Source organism: Macaca fascicularis, chromosome 17 (assembly GCF_037993035.2).
Source record: "Macaca fascicularis isolate 582-1 chromosome 17, T2T-MFA8v1.1".
Lineage (NCBI taxonomy): Eukaryota > Metazoa > Chordata > Mammalia > Primates > Cercopithecidae > Macaca > Macaca fascicularis.
The window spans coordinates 66608823-66624822 of record NC_088391.1 but is presented as its reverse complement, the minus strand read 5'-3'; the positions used below and the strand labels follow the sequence as shown (position 1 = coordinate 66624822).

At 43.2% G+C, this 16000-nt stretch overlaps 1 protein-coding gene across 28 annotated transcripts in view; it reads right to left on the bottom strand.

Annotated features, from left to right (window-relative positions):
• Nucleotides 1-15405, bottom strand: part of LMO7 (LIM domain 7) — a 218602-nt gene extending 203197 nt beyond the window's left edge. For all 28 annotated transcript variants that reach the window (XM_015439347.3, XM_015439351.3, XM_015439352.3 and 25 more), the window contains exon 1: nucleotides 15011-15405. In XM_015439347.3, coding sequence (XP_015294833.3) covers nucleotides 15011-15079 — 69 coding nt within the window. In that variant the 5' untranslated portion in view covers nucleotides 15080-15405. The remainder of the gene's footprint in view (nucleotides 1-15010) is intronic.
• Nucleotides 15406-16000: the final 595 nt, after the last annotated feature.

Sequence of the window (16000 nt, the reverse complement as noted above, 5' to 3'; positions counted from 1 at the left end):
TAAAAACAGGCAGTTTTATAAACTTTATCCTTCGAATAAAACACCTAAAAATGTATTTAATTTTCTTCATGGAAACTATAAAAGTTTTTCTTTTCTAAAATAGCTCATTAGGCTCATTTTTAGTAACACATCAGAAAATGCTCTTCTTGGAAGATCTTAAAGTTGAATCCTCCAAACTAAATACAGCAGAAGAGCTAAATTAGTAAGATGACCCAAAGACATACAGGAAAAATACAAAAAGTAATTTAAAGAAAGAAGAGTACATAAAGAACAATGAATAGCTGAGACAAAGCCATAAACATTACTCTATAGTGACAAAAAGTCAATTTATTTGAAAAGAAGAAACTTAACACATGCAATCTATAAACCCAATTCTAATCTGAAAATTCACATAGATAGAAGCTAAAAGGAAGGGAATAGAGTCCAAGAACATATTACTATGTTTTTAACAGTGCAATAAACAAGAAATTTTTTTTCCTTCAATATAAAACATTCCAGGCAAGTCAACTAGCCTTAGGTTTTATTAGAAATCCACTGACAAGAAAGAATAATGAAGAAGTGCAAACATGAGCACAAGGATCTCTGGGGAGAGGAGGATGAAGTATCATTAAGGAAAAAAAAATGGGCCGGGCGCGGTGACTCACGCCTGTAATCCCAGCACTTTGGGAGGCTGAGGCGGGCGGATCTCAAGGTCAAGAGATCAAGACCATCTGGCCAACATGGTGAAACCCTGTCTCTACTAAAAATACAAAAATTAGCTGGGCATGGTAGTACACACCTGTAGTCCCAGCTACTCGGGAGGCTGAGGCAGGAGAATTGCTTGAACCCGGGAGGTGGAGGTTGCAGTGAGCCTGGATGGTGCCATTGCACTCCAACCTGGCAACAGAGCGAGACTCCATCTCAAAAAAAAAAAGAAAAGAAAAGAAAAGAAAAAATTGTGGCCAGGCACAGTGGTTCGTGCCTGTAACCCCAGCACTTTGGGAGGCCAAAGTGGGAAGACTACTTGAGACCATCCTGGGCAACATGGTGAAACCCCATCTCTACAAAAAACATAAAATTTTAAAAACGAAGTATCTTCACTAAACTATTGTGAACTAAAACCCTGGGGACATGAGAGATATGTTCCCCTATTTTGAAAGGAGAAATAATCTCAGAAGAAGATTAAAGTGACCTCCCCAAACAGTCTTCAGTGGATGAAGTGTTTCTAAAACAGAGCAGTGTGCATCAACTTTAGTATTTTATATAGCAAACCATAATGATTCTTTCTGATTGGGTTGTCTCAGAATATAATTTCCTTAGATATTAAGGGTTTCTACCTCTAATATGTATCCAAGAAGGTAGGTAAGCTGACAGTAGGGAATGATTTTGTGAATACAAATAAATAGCATCTTTGAGAGAATGTTGATTTCTTGGATAGCTCTTCTGACCTCTTTCTTCTTGGAGTGCCCGCCCCTCTACACTAAAACTTTACCAAGCTTGATTTGACTCCCACACCAACACTCCAAATCTATACTATCAACAAGTGATAGATTACTGTCTTGCCAAGTTCAATGGTCTTACTCCCATTTTCTTTTCCCTTGATCACTTCCAGTCTGGAACACTATTCATAATCCTACTCTCTACTTATCTTTCATAAAACCAGTGCTTCCCTTAAGATCTCTAACACATTCCTAGTTTTCTACTAGCTTTTTGACCATCACCGTCCTTTTCTCTTCCTGTCCTCCTAACAGAAGATATTTTCCAAAGTTCAGTTATTAATCCTCTAATACGAAATATGGTCTTTCCCCTCCACTGACCCATTCTGTAAAACAGATTCTAACATCATCTGATGGGACATTGAAAAAAAATCAAAATCGATATCCAGTATTTGGTCTTAGGTCTTGTCATTCTTACTACCTTCAAATCAGTACCTTCCACACTAAGCAGACTTCTAGCTTCACTGTCCTGCCCATAGGACAATTCAGTGAATCCTTGCTCATGTCCACACCACCCCTACCCAACTCCAATGCCTTCCACGTTACATCCCATGCATCAACTTTCTGATTCAGGTCAAGAAGGACCTTCTCTAATAGTTTCCAAATGCTTTTCCCATTCTCTAGCTTCCTGTAGTCTTGCCGTCCAACATGTCTGCACTTATTCCTATGCTGCCCATAGCTGTTTCCTCCTTAACAGGACAAGTACACAGAAGGTACTTCACACCAAGTGAAACAGGAGAAAAACCCAGAGGGCAAAGAAGGAAATGTTTTGAGAGGGAAGTTATCACCATCTCTTTCTGATGCTTTTGATAGACCGACAAGTGCTCTATTGGTCCCTTCCTCACCACACACACTGTCTCTAAGGCCCTGTCCCATCCCAACAGAAGAAAGTTATTTAATAGTATCTACTTACACTTCAGTGTGAATTTACACTACATGCCATATTAAGTCCAATCACTTTTCTATGCTTTTTAACATTGGGAAATAAGGAAATGAGTAAGACAGAGGCAGATATATGGAATAGCCAATAGCACAACAGGATGTGTACATGCCAGACAACAGGCAGGGCTATGTAAGGGAGGGTGAGAAACAGAGAAAGATGAATGAAGGTGCTGAGAGCTTGATTTTTCTATTAGACAGATCTAATACTGGGCCTGCCAGCATCAGCTGCATGGTGTTGGGGAAGAAACTTAGCTTCTCTGAACCTCTTTTTTCTCATCTGTAAAAAATATATATATTATATTAAATGATTTTTTAAAACAATAATATCTTTTAATTCAAGTAACAGCTAGAAACAATCATAAAAAACAAGTTAGCCTGGGAGCAGTGGCCCACGCCTGCAATCCCAACACCTTCGGAGGCCAAGGTGGGAGGATCGCTTAAGGCCAGGAGTTCAAGAGCAACCTAGGCAACATAGCAAGGCCCTGTCTCTACAAAACAAATTTAAAAACTAGCAAAGTGTGGCGGTACACCTATAGCCCCAGCTAGTCAGGAGGCTGAGACAGGAGGATCAGTTGAGCCCAGGAATTCAAGGCTGCAGTCAGCTATGATTGCACCACTATACTCCAGACCAGGTGACAGAGCGAGACCCTGTCTCAAAAAAAAAAAAAAAAAAAAAAAGAAAGAAAAGAAAGGAGCCGGGCGCGGTGGCTCAAGCCTGTAATCCCAGCACTTTGGGAGGCCGAGGCGGGCGGATCACAAGGTCAGGAGATCGAGACCACAGTGAAACCCCGTATCTACTAAAAATACAAAAAATTAGCCGGGCGCGGTGGCGGGCGCCTGTAGTCCTAGCTACTCCGGAGGCTGAGGCAGGAGAATGGCGTGAACCCAGGAGGCGGAGCTTGCAGTGAGCCAAGATCGCGCCACTGCACTCCAGCCTGGGCAACAGCGTGAGACTCCGTCTCAAAAAAAAAAAAAAAAAAAAAAAAAAAAAGAAAAGAAAGGAGAAAATCAGTTTGTACAAAATCAGATCAGGAACTTCCCTTTTCCCTTCACTTCTGAACAAAACCCTTTTGAAAGCCTCCAGCCTCAGTTTTGTGTGCCATTTCAGAATAATTCCCTTAAAAACCTGGTATAAAGTACAACCCTTTCAAAGCATGAGATAGGCCTCTGATGTTTAAGTTGGAGCAGATGATAGAAACTTTCCTGTTCTCAATAAAGTTTCTATTTTTTTATTTTTAAACAGGGTAAAGCTATTTTCTGCTTCTCTGTCTCCAATTATGACTACAGACCATGCTCAAACTGCAGGACACAACTCAATCAGCGAGTTGTGAAATCTTTTCCATGAATAATACCCCAAAGTGTCATGATGATGTATTATTCCCCGGCACAGGGTATTCAGCTAAAAAGGCTCATCTTCAAATTCGCTTGGACTTTTTTTTTATGATACTTGCTTACTTTCAGGCATCTTTAGAATTGGTTAAATAAAGTAAATTTGGCATGGTTTAAACTTGCTTTTTTTCAAAAAAACATGTTCAAAACTTGCTCAATCTAAAATAGAACTTGAAAAAGCAGGGGAAAACCCAACTAATACAACAAAACCGACTTCTCTTGTTGAATGAAGCATAACCAAGAGGTCAATCATGTCACAGGGCTAAAAAGATTTCAACTATAAAGAATTAAAAAGGTATTTGTTCATTCATCCACTTACTTTTCTCAGGAATATTTATTGAGTGCCTAGTAAATACTTGGCACTATTCATGACTTGAAAACAAAATAAGTCCTCATAGAACATAAGGCACTTATATTCTAGTGGAAATTGCAGAACAAACAAAAACACACACACACACATATATATAATGCAGAGGCAGGTGATAATAAGTGCAATGAAATCTGAGTATGGAGTGACAAGGGAGGATAATGGCAGTGGGAAGGAAGAGGAAGTATCATTTAAGCTAAGACCCGAATAAATGAAGAAAATGTATTCATGCAGAAGGAACAGCAAGACAAAGACGTTAAGATAAAACCCACGCTAGGCGCAGTGGCTCACGCCTGTAATCCCAGTACTTTGGGAGGCTGAAGCACGCATTATCACCTGAGGTCGAGAGTTAGAGACCACCCTGACCAACATGAAAAAACCCTGTCTCTACTAAAAATACAAAAAGTTAGCCAGGTGTGGTAGCACATGCCTGTAATCCCAGCTAGTCGGGAGGCTGAGGCAGGAGAATCGCTTGAACCCAGGAGGCGGAGCTTGCAGTGAGCTGAGATCCGGCCACTGCACTCCAGCCTGGGCGACAGAGCGAGACTCTGTCTCAAAAAAAAAAAGTAAAACCCTTCTGAGTAACAGCTGGAAGCCAGTATGAGCACAGTAAGCAAGTGGTGGAAGAGTAGGGGTGGAGATGAGTTAGGCAAGCAGGGAACAGATCATGCGGGGCCCTAGAGACTGCCTTAAAAATTCAGACTTTATTCTGAATGTAATGGAAAGCCATTGTCAGGGGAGGAGGGCGCAGAGTTGGATGTATAATCTCTAACTTTTTTTTTTTTTTTTTTTTTTGAGACAGAGTCTTGCTCTGTCGCCCAGGCTGGAGTGCGGTGGCGCAATATGGGCTCACTGCAAGCTCCGCCTCCCGGATTCACGCCATTCTCCTGCCTTAGCCTCCTGAGTAGCTGGGATCACAGGTGCCCACCACCACGCCTGTCTAATTTTTTGTATTTTTAGTAGAGACGGGGTTTCACCACATTAGCCAGGATGGTCTTGATCTCCTGACCTCGTGATCCGCCCGCCTCGGCCGCCCAAAGTGCTGGGATTACAGGCGTGAGCCGCCGCGCCCGGCCTTTGACTTACATTTTTAAAGAGGAATCTGGCTGCTATTTTGGGAGCAAGGAGTCCAGGCTACTGCAACAGCATAGGTGAAAGGTGATGGTAGATGTGGCAAGAAGTGGTCAGATTCTGGATATATATGAAGAGACAGCCAGTTGGATTTCTTCACAGATTAGATGTGTGGTGTGATGTTAAAAAAGAACAAGAGTCAAGAATGACTTCCAATTTGGGAGCCTGAGCAACTGGCTGAACAATGAGGCCATTTGCTAAGACAGAAACATTGGGGAGATGACGAGAAGACTAGAAAGGCGTCTGGAAGGAGTAGTACTAAGAGTTTTGCTTAGAACCCAGTGAGCGTGACATGCTTATCAGACCTACAGTGGGAAATCTTGAGTAGTTACTAAAATTTAGGGACAAGGTCAGGGTCAGGAATGTAACTATGGAAGCAATCAGCGTGGAGAAGACATATGAACTTGATAACACCTGTTAGGAAGATATTGTAGACAAAGAAAAGAAGACATGGAAGATGAACCCTTGGATGTTCTCACATTCACTGACGACAATAATTAGGAGGACTGAGCACAAAAAAATTAGAAACACCAAGTGAAATAGAAGAAAAACCTAGAGGGCAATGAAGGGTTTGAGAAGGAAGTTATCACCAACTCTATCTGATGCTTTTGATAGACTGACAATGTTTTCTTCGTAACACAGGGTAATTCCAAATGCGTTTGATACTGGTGCAGAGGCAATATGTTTGCTTATTGTCCCCTTCCTCATGTAGAATGAAAAACATTAAACTCTAATGAGAAAAACTAATTCCATAATGAATTTCCTTCCTTCCTGTATTTATTTATTTATTTATTTATTTATTTATTTATTTTTGAGATAGGGTCTCACTCCGTCATACAGGCTAGAGTGCAGTGGCGCAATCATAGCTCACTGCAGCCTCAAACTCCCGGGCCAACTCAGAATGAAAGTTTATAATGAGGCTGGCAATGACCTCCCTTCCTTTGAATGTTATGAAATGGTGGTATAACAAAATAACTCAGGTATTTCTTTCCCTGTTCACACATCTAGATCAAATTTCAATCTAGTCAAGAAGGCAAAAAAATTTCATCAGGGTCCCAGCTTTGGTAATAACAAGTCTAAAACACTAACTAAAAAGTATCCTAATCAAAAACATGACATGTATTTTGAAGCACTATACAATAACTATCTGTACAATTTTTGGTATGCATGAACTACAGAAATGTAGGTCACATGAGAGAAGGTGATACTTTTATAAATTATAGAAGAAACTACTTAGATATCTATTTCCTATTCTAGCTCAAAGTATAACTCAATGTTATATTAAAATGTTTCCCTTTTTTAGTACTTTAAATGGTTTATTGAACATTAACAATCACTAAAATACATTCAAACATATAAACCTAAAGTCGGCAATTGCTCAACAGGGTCCATCTGGCTGGGCATGGTGGCTCACACCTGTAATCCCAAGAGGTTGGGAGGCCAAGGTGGGAGGATCGCTTGAAGCCAGGAGTTCAAGGCCAGCTTAGGAAACAAAGCGAGACCTTGTCCCTACGACAGAATTTTTAAATTATCTGGGTGTGGTGGTGTGTGTCTATAATCCCAGCTGTTCCAGAGGCTGAGGTGGGATGATCACTTGAGTATAGGAGTTCAAGGCTGCAGTGAGCTATGATCATACCACTGCACTCCAGCCTGGGCAACAGAGCAAGACCCTATCTCTAAAATAGAAAAAAATATCTATTGGCAATTCTGTAACTTGCGTATATTTGATGATCATGTACTAATATGGCACCAACATCACAAGAAAGAACTTGTGCTGGTGAGCGGAAGTTGTATAGGATTTGTCATGTATAAAAAAATAGCTAATCTTACAGCTTTGGGTGGAACAAGGAAGAGACCCCATTCTTTTCTGATTCTAAATTCCTGAACAATGATGAACTACCTGGCCAGCGCCCCTCCCAGGCAGCAAAGTATATAATGACTAAGAGGGCAGGCTGCGGGCATTCGAATCCTCAGTCAGCATTTACTACCTCTAGTGTTTCCTTGACTAAATTATTTTACCTCTCACCTCTCTTTTCCCTCAGTGGAAAAGAACATCCTCAGGTAAGAATAGTCCTTCATCACAAGGTATGTAGGTATAATGCACTTGCCACATGTCATGCATGTGGTAGAAACTCAAGAATACTAGCTGCTTTAATTGTCATTTATTCAGCTTCTCTTGTAAAACACACACACACATACACACACACACACTTCACTAGTAGGTAACTCGCTATTCAAGTCAGCTCGTCTAGTGTAGGGCACTGCTACATTCATAGAAAGATCCTCAAAACACTGAGTCAAAAGTCTCACTGTGACCAGTTATTACCAGTTCTGCCCTCTGAGTCCATACAAAAATTTCCTAATCTCTCCTACATGACAACCCCCATTATGCTTGAAGACAGACAGAAGGTCTAGTGCTGTATACCAACATAAAAATGCACTCAAGCACCAAACTGAGCATTCTGTACCCAGGAATGAGAACCAATCTTTGAGCATACTACTGGAGTATTTCAAAATCTTTGGAAAGGCCGTTCATGGGACTGTGCTGTAATTCATCAGAGTAGAACTTGCTATTGTCCATCTCTTTAAGCAAAGCCACACGTTGAATGTGTTAAACCTCTGTTTCAAAGTTGTGCATATATGACAGCTATTAGCCTTATTAAGAGCTTTGACTACATCAAACATGTTTTCAAAGAAATACAACCAATCATTATTTAATACCTTCTGAAACTAAAAAGTACAGGCATGCATAATTTCTCATTTCCTCCAGCTCTAATACATTTTTGATAGTTAACAGGCTTAAGGAGATCTGGAAACATCAATTAAATAGGCCAACCTTTTGATTGGATATAAAACGTTCATTCATTCAACAAGTACTTGGAAACATTCTGTCAGGAAATCTGGGGAACAGGAACAACATAAACAACTCAATCTGCAGATGCTAACTAGAAGAACGAGTTCACTTGCAAGGTGTATTTCTTCCACACTAAAAGAATTGGGCAAATATGTTGATGTTGCTTTGCTTTTCTTAACTAGCATTCACAAAGCTAGTATGTTTCTATAACTCAAATGCTGGTATGTTGAGAAGCAATCTTAACAGGAAGAGGGAAGGTGAATGGGGTGTTTAGTATCAACAGCAGTCCCTCACTACCCAAAGCACTCTTGGCATCCAAAGAGAAAGAGAGTTAGAGCAATGCACCAAAAGACAAGAACCAACGCAGATTGAATAAATCGGCATACTCCCTGTGGTCCAATCCAGGACACCATTCCTCTTTTCTCTAAGCCTAGGAGAAGCTTTAAGGATTTGTGCTTTACAAATGGCTTAAGAAACACCAAGGTATCAAGGCTTCTTCACAAGGGCCAACTGTGACTTTGTTGAGCCTTTTGTGGCTTAAGAGGAAACAGAACCCTCCTTTTCTCGGCTTCATCTTTCCTCATTGGAGGAAATCCAATGGGTCATTTGTTACATAAATGTTTAATATCACTAATAATCTGATAAAAAAGATAGGACAATGTGTCTTTCATCTGTTCATTTAGAGGGAAAATACAAATAGAAATTTCTAATTTGGGCCAGAATATGGAGAAAATGGTGCCCTCAACCCCTGCTCATTCTGCAAACTGCCACAAAGGTTGCAGAGAGTATCTTGATCATGTGTATCAAGAACCATAAATCAATCATTCGCTCTTTTTCACCCAGTGGGTCCACTTCTCTAACTGGTTCAAGAAAATTTATTTATTTATTTATTTATTTATTTGAGACAGGGTCTTACTCTGTCACCCAGGCTGGAGTGCAGTGGCACATTCATGGCTCACCACAACCTCGACTGCCCAGACTCAGGCTATCCTTCCACCTCAGCCTCCCAAGTAGCCAAGACTGCAGGTGTGTGCCACCGTGTTTTTTTTTTTGTTGTTTTGTTTTGTTTTTTTTTTTTAGAAATGGGGTCTTGCTATGTTGACCAGGCTGGTCTTAAACTCCTGGCCTCAAGCCATCCTCCCTCCTCAGCCTCCCAAAGTGCTGGGATTACAGGCATGAGCCACCATGTCTGGCTGACACCCTGTTTTATTAAAGGTACAAGTTCTTTGCATTTTTCCTCACTTTATGAAATAAGTCCATTTCTAGCTTTCAGTGCATCAGTACATTGCAAGAATCCAGAATGACTGACACTGCACTGGAACCCTCCCAGTTCGTCAGGAAATACTTTGACATATCTGTTTACACTTCCTGGAGTCAGGCTATTCTAACGGCATTCCTGCCCTGGTTCCTATTTGTGTAAATCAGTTCCTTCCCAAGAGGATTTCATGAGCTCCCTCATCTCTTGCCACCCCTCTCTTTTCTAGGATCCTTTCTTATTTCCCATGTAAAGATACTGTGTTCAAGAAATTATAAAACACTGCATAAAGAAAAAAATGGGGCCGGGTGTGGTGGCTCATGCCCTGTAATCCCAGCACTTTGGGAGACCAAGGCTGGCAGATCACTTGAGACCAGGAGTTTGAGACCAGCCTGGGCAATACAGTGAAACCCTGTCTCTACCAAAAAAAAAAAAAAAAAATACAAAATTAGGCAGGCATGGTGATGCACACCTGTAGTCCCAGCTACTCAGGAGGCTGAGGCAGGAGAATCACTTGAACCCAGGAGGCGAAGGTTGCAGTGAGCCAAGATCACACCACTCTACTCCAGACTGGGCAACAGAGTGAGCTCCTGTCTCAGAAAACAAAAGTAAAAGAAAAAAGTGAGAGGAAAAAAGAAACAAATAGGTATTAAGACATTTCTTGGCCATTCAAACCTACCTTGAGAAATCCATAGTGCTAGAAATCAAAGAGTGGATGCTTACCAAAGGAATGGAGATTCATATGCTCTCTGGAAGAAACTCTCTTGTGTGATAAAAAGCATTCTGTATCTTGACTGGGTTCTGGTGACTTGGGCACATAGGTCTGACAAAACTCCTACAATGGTATACTTAAAATCAGTGCATTTCACTGTAAGTAAAATGTTACCTCAGTAAGGTACTTCAGTAAGAATAAATTACTCTGAGCAATGTCTGGAAGCTATGCTGTATGCAACTTTAAGATTTCACACACGACAAGTTAAAAAAGGCCAAAATGCTCCAGCCTGGTGCACAGAACCTCGGCTCAAATGCTGCCTTCTCTGTGCGCCTGCCCTGACTCACCAGGTGGACTCGGGCTGCCAATGCCATCACAATGCACTGGATGAACTTTATTATCTGACGGCACTGCTGGGTTTGTCTGTGCATCTGCTCAGGGGGCTGCCTCTCTTTGAAGGTCCAGGTAAGGGCCAAGAATTTGGTGACTGAATCTATAATCCCGGCAAGTGCCTGGCACACAGTAGGCACATAGTAGGTATTTTTGAGATGATAAATGTAAGTCCCTGTGAGGGAAATCATCAAGTGGAGGACAGTAGAGTAAGGTGACTCAGGAAGAGGGTTGAGGTAGAAGAGGAAATGCTGAGTAAATAGACAAGTACACACTGGCATGCAGATGAAGACACATCCTGTAGCACGTCCCAACCAAACAACTACAACCAATAAAGCTTAAGACACTGAGGCAAGTTTCCACTGGAAGAAGAAATGAGTTCTGGTCCTTAAAATCCTATTTTGTAATGTTGTTAAGGTTATAACTTTATTCGTACTTTTATTCAACAAGCATTTAGCAGGCACCGTGCCAAACACTCAAGCAACAAATAAGATACGATTCCTGCCCTCAGTTAGCTCATAGACTAATGTAGAAAAACGAATAGAACCACAACATGCAAAAAGAGAGATTTATGTAAGACAGGAGAGAAAGGAATGCATGAGGCTGGAGGTTTGGCGATTTCAGGAAGGCTTCACATAAAGGTTGATTTTAGCCCAAGTATGGAAGAATGAAGAGGTGTTCACTAGGTTACAAGGAATAACAAGTATTCCATCCATACAAAAACGCGGAGGTGACAAAACTGCATTCTGTGCAAGGAGAAACACACGCAACGGATTAGGGAGCATTTGTTGCTCTACCACCAGCATCCATTTAACTGGCACAACCACCAGGGGAGATTAAGAGGAAAAACCTGAGACCTACAGGATTTAAATATCAGAGCCCAGACCAGGCGCAGTGGCTCACGCTTGTAATCACTACGGTAAATACTTGTTAAAAATTGTAGTGTTACAAAGCAATTCTTACGCTAGCTGCTGTAGCTAAAATCACTGGAAGACTCAGAGTACAAGTCCTTCACATGCAACCCTTTAAAATGATTTTAGCTGCAGCAGCTAGCATAAGAATTGCTTTGTAACACTACAATTTTTAACAAGTATTTACCATAGTGTCTTAATATCTGTTGATTGAAATTATATATAATTACTAAAAATACTTCCATTAGCACCAAAGTCAAAAAAAGTTAAAAGGTGGTGAACAGCACATTCCCGAAGGATAAAACTTGGGGCAGGTGGAGAAACAGACCAATTAGAAATGAGGAAGGACTCATATTCTAGTGCCAGACTTGGCAATGAGCTCAGGTTGACATCCTTTACAGGGTGACAACAATACCGAAAAAATCCAATCCAGAGATAACAGGAAGGGCAGGTGAGCAGAAAGGTGGTGAATTAAGTTAGCCTGTTCTGCTCCAGCCATAAAAATTACTATTGTATTTGAACCTCAACCTAGATAGCAACATTAACTTACAGACTAGAAAACCGTGACCAGCCAATGCAAAGTGCTACATACCCCAGTTTCAATCTCATTAGTATTTTGTCTGTTTACCACATGGCTTTCAGACGACCCAAAACAGAGAGACAATGGCAACTATCAGGCATAGAAAATTAAAAGGTACTGCAGAAGAGGCCTAAAATTAGAGTCCAGGCTGTATTTTCTACCACTTCATCAGCCACTGCGTAGCCTTGTTAGAATCAAGCTTCCCCTCTGCCTTTGCCTTCAAACCATTACTTGGTTTTAAACTAGTGTTTAATCATAAACCAGCCCTGCTACATTATTAATGTTTCAAACAGCCTTTCCAACCACGTAATAATCCAATATCATTATGTTGCGCTATCTTAAAGGGTAGCTTTCCTACATTTGTTTTGAATTGCAAAATTGGCATGAGTAGACAAACCAGTTTTTATGTATACTCAAGTATTATAAGTACAATTTGAAATAAATAAAAACAAGATTCATAAAATGATAATAATTAGCAGAATAACCACCAGCTCTTACCTCACTCTTTCTCCTCCACTCTAAAAAATAAACTTTGGTTATGAGAATAAGACATTAGCTACTAAAAATCACAGATAGAAAATGGAAATGGCAAGGGAATGCTGATATGGAGTCCAGTCACCATTCAAAACTTTACAAGGTTATTGGAGTTGACTTTGGGGTATTCAAAGCTGCAGTTGTGAATAAAAGTAGCAGATTATATGTAATACATATAGAATATATAATACATATGTATATATGTACATACATATACAATATATACATTTTAAAACCCTCCTACATTTCAGTAATGTGTAAAGGAATAGGGCAAAATGTAGCACGAATATCAGCAAGCCAGAGAAATAATACTTTACAAATACACATTTGAATCAACATTTTATCTTCAAATTAGGGGTTCTTAAAGAGGTTGCGGCAATGACAGAGTCATTCATCCTGCTTCTTTTGGCAAGAACAGTATTTTAAAATATGTGCTTTGGTGGCAAAGGCAAAGCTGACAAGAGAGAGAAACGTGGACACTGGAGAAACAAAATAGCCCTAACAGTGAGCACACTGTGGTCATGTCAAATGCCCAGGGTATACTAAAAGTATCTGAACATGTAAATTACTCATATACACACAATGAAGACAAACATACTGCCTTGCTCCAAGTGGGATGAAAAAAAACAATAATTTTAATTTCATTACTATATTACAAGGATATGACAGTACCTTTAGGAAGATCCAGCTCTAACGATGAACAAAATACATTATAAAGGTGCCAAATCATTGCTGATAAACACCTTTACATAGACTGCGATGAGAGTGAATACAGACCACATGTACTATGCGCAATGATATCTTTTATCACAATACACTTTTCCCCTGTTCACTATATACAAATTTCTTGGAGAAAACCTACATAATTACGAGCAAGCAGGGACAAAAAAGGAATTCATCGTTTTCCAAAATGTGCATACTAAAAAAAGGGAAGCGTGTGAAATCATTCGTATTCACGTTTCCTGAAGCAAATACAAAGCACGCAGATGCAAACTCCACACAGAAGCCGTGTATGGCCAAAACATGTCCCCATGTCTCCCCTTCTCCCTCCCTCAATCCCCAACACTCAAACACAAAATGGCAAGTTTGTTTTCCAAAATTACGCAGAACACACACTGCTAATGGAAAATTACAGTTGGAAGTCTTGGCTTTTCAAAGTTTATGAATGAGGGAAGTTATTTCTCTTAACTATATTGCTGGAATTTTTCCACTCTCATTTCAATTCAAAATACAGTGTTTATTCTTCTCTCAACTTCCCATGCTCCTCCCTTCACATCTTTCTAAGTCACCTTCAGACCAAAGTTTCAATCTAAAAAGACACTAAAAGCTCATTCCTTAGACCTCCCTACTGTCCCATGGGTAATGCTACTCACATTTCACATTCCTTTATTTAGCGTAAGAAATGTAACGTTTAAAGTTTATTCTTTCTTTCCACACACATACGTGTATTTCTTTAAGGAAACATAAATTATTTTCAATTACTGTTCGCTTTAGAATTCTTAAACATGTTCTTTTTTCCGTGGAATAATCTTTAAGCCTAATTCAAAGTTTTAAATAGGTTAACTAAACCAGCACGTGGCATCAATAACTCCTAAATGACTGCAGGGCTGGTGCACGCCCCAATTTTCAGCAGTGGTTCCTGATTCACATCTGCTTAGAAGACTTTTGCCTCGTTTTAAAAGCGTCCGGTAGAATAACAGCTAGAAGTCCTGATGTTAACCTTCTACAGATAAATGTAGCCCCAAGGCGTTAATGAAGAGACCCGCTCTTTTTCAGGGGGAAAGAAGGGAATGGAAGATCTTGTCTGTGAGACACAGCTGGGAGGGTAACAACTCTTCAGTGAGTGACCGTAGAATCTCAGTCTCATCAAAGCTGAAAATGAAAAAGCACATGTCCCGCCCCTACCCCCTGGGCTTGGATGCGGGCCCCAGAGAAATCACCCTTCCAGGTGGGCCTTCCTGTGTTACCTCCTACACCTGCCCTCCCACCCACCCTTCCTTTCCACTCCCCCCTCCACACTGAATACACTGGCTTCTCAGGTATAAGGTGAGCATCCCCACTTCTAGGCACCCCGAGGGAATGCACCCGAGAGCCCTGGCCCAGCTCTGCACCGCGCGCTCTGGGCTGTGCCCAGCAGAGACGCCCCAGGCGAGCCAGGGCCGACCGCGCTGCTCCTCCCGGACGCTTGGTGCAGACACCCGGCGGGCGAGCGCCCACCTCTGCCCTAGGAAGCCAGTGACACCGTCGGGGGCCAGGGGTTAGGGCAGCGCTAATTTAAGCTGGACATGAAGATGCAGGAGCGGCAGAACCCGCAAAGTCCCCAAAAGTGGACAAGCAAACCAGCTTCTTCGCGCCGGCTGGATCGCCGAGGAAGCTAAAGTGCAGAGTGACCGGGGCTGCAGTCACCTCGCGACGACCGCCCCGAGGGAGTCAACAACCTGCGGAAGGGAGAGCAGTGAAAGGCACTCACCTCCACCCATCTCTGAGCCTCGGCGAACGCGACGGAGCAGTTGGCCTCTGCCTCCTCCAGCCCTTCCATGGCTAGGACAAGAGAGGGAGAGACTCCGTGGATGCGTGGAGGGGCGGGGGTGTCCCCACGCGTCTGGGTCCCACGGACAGGGAGGGCACGCGGGCCGCAGCCAACTCCGGCTTCCGCTCCGGTTGCGAAGGCGCCCAGGTTCTCGTTCCCTTTGTTGCGCTGTGCAATTCGTTAAGGTCTCCAACCTACAAGAACGTGAAGACTTGGCTTTCTCTAAACTCCCGAAAGCGACCCAAGGTCCGCGGGCACCCGGGCAGCCAGGCAGGACGCGGGAGGCGAAGCGGGCGCCCGGAGGCAGCGCGCGGCACCAGCCCCGACGACAGTTTGGACTTCAAAAGTCGCAGCGCCGCCGCCGTCCTCCCCGCGGTGGCCCCGCCCCGGCCCACCCCACCGCCAGCCCGGGGCCGGCCGAGTCGCCGCTTCCGTCCGCCCCTCCCGTGGCTCCCCGGGGCTCCCGGCCGCTGCCGCCTCTGCGGTCAGACTGTCTGGTCCGGGAGATGCCACCGTCCGCCAGGGGCCGCGGCCCGCGCCCCGAAGGGACGCGCCGCCGTGCACGCATCCTTCCCGCACCCTCCCGCCTGGCCGCTGCCCTCTCCCGGGCCACTGAGAGCGGCGCCCTCCCTGCTCGCGGCCGCCCGGCCCGCTTGACATACCAAGAATAGCTGCACACAATTGTACCTTTCCCGGCCAAGAAACTTCCCCCGCTGGGGAGCGCGGCCCGCCTCCCTCACCTGAGCCCGGGCCAGCAGAGCCCGCTACCCGCTCTCCCGCAGCGATCCGGCCCCGCCGCCAGGTGCGCACCCTCCCCTCCCACGCTCCCGCCCCCAGCGGCGGCCCGGCCCTCCAGGCTGCAGAGCAGGGTCGTGGCCTTGGCACGTGCGGCCGCTTCCCCACCGCGGAGTCCTGCCCCCGCTCCGCCCG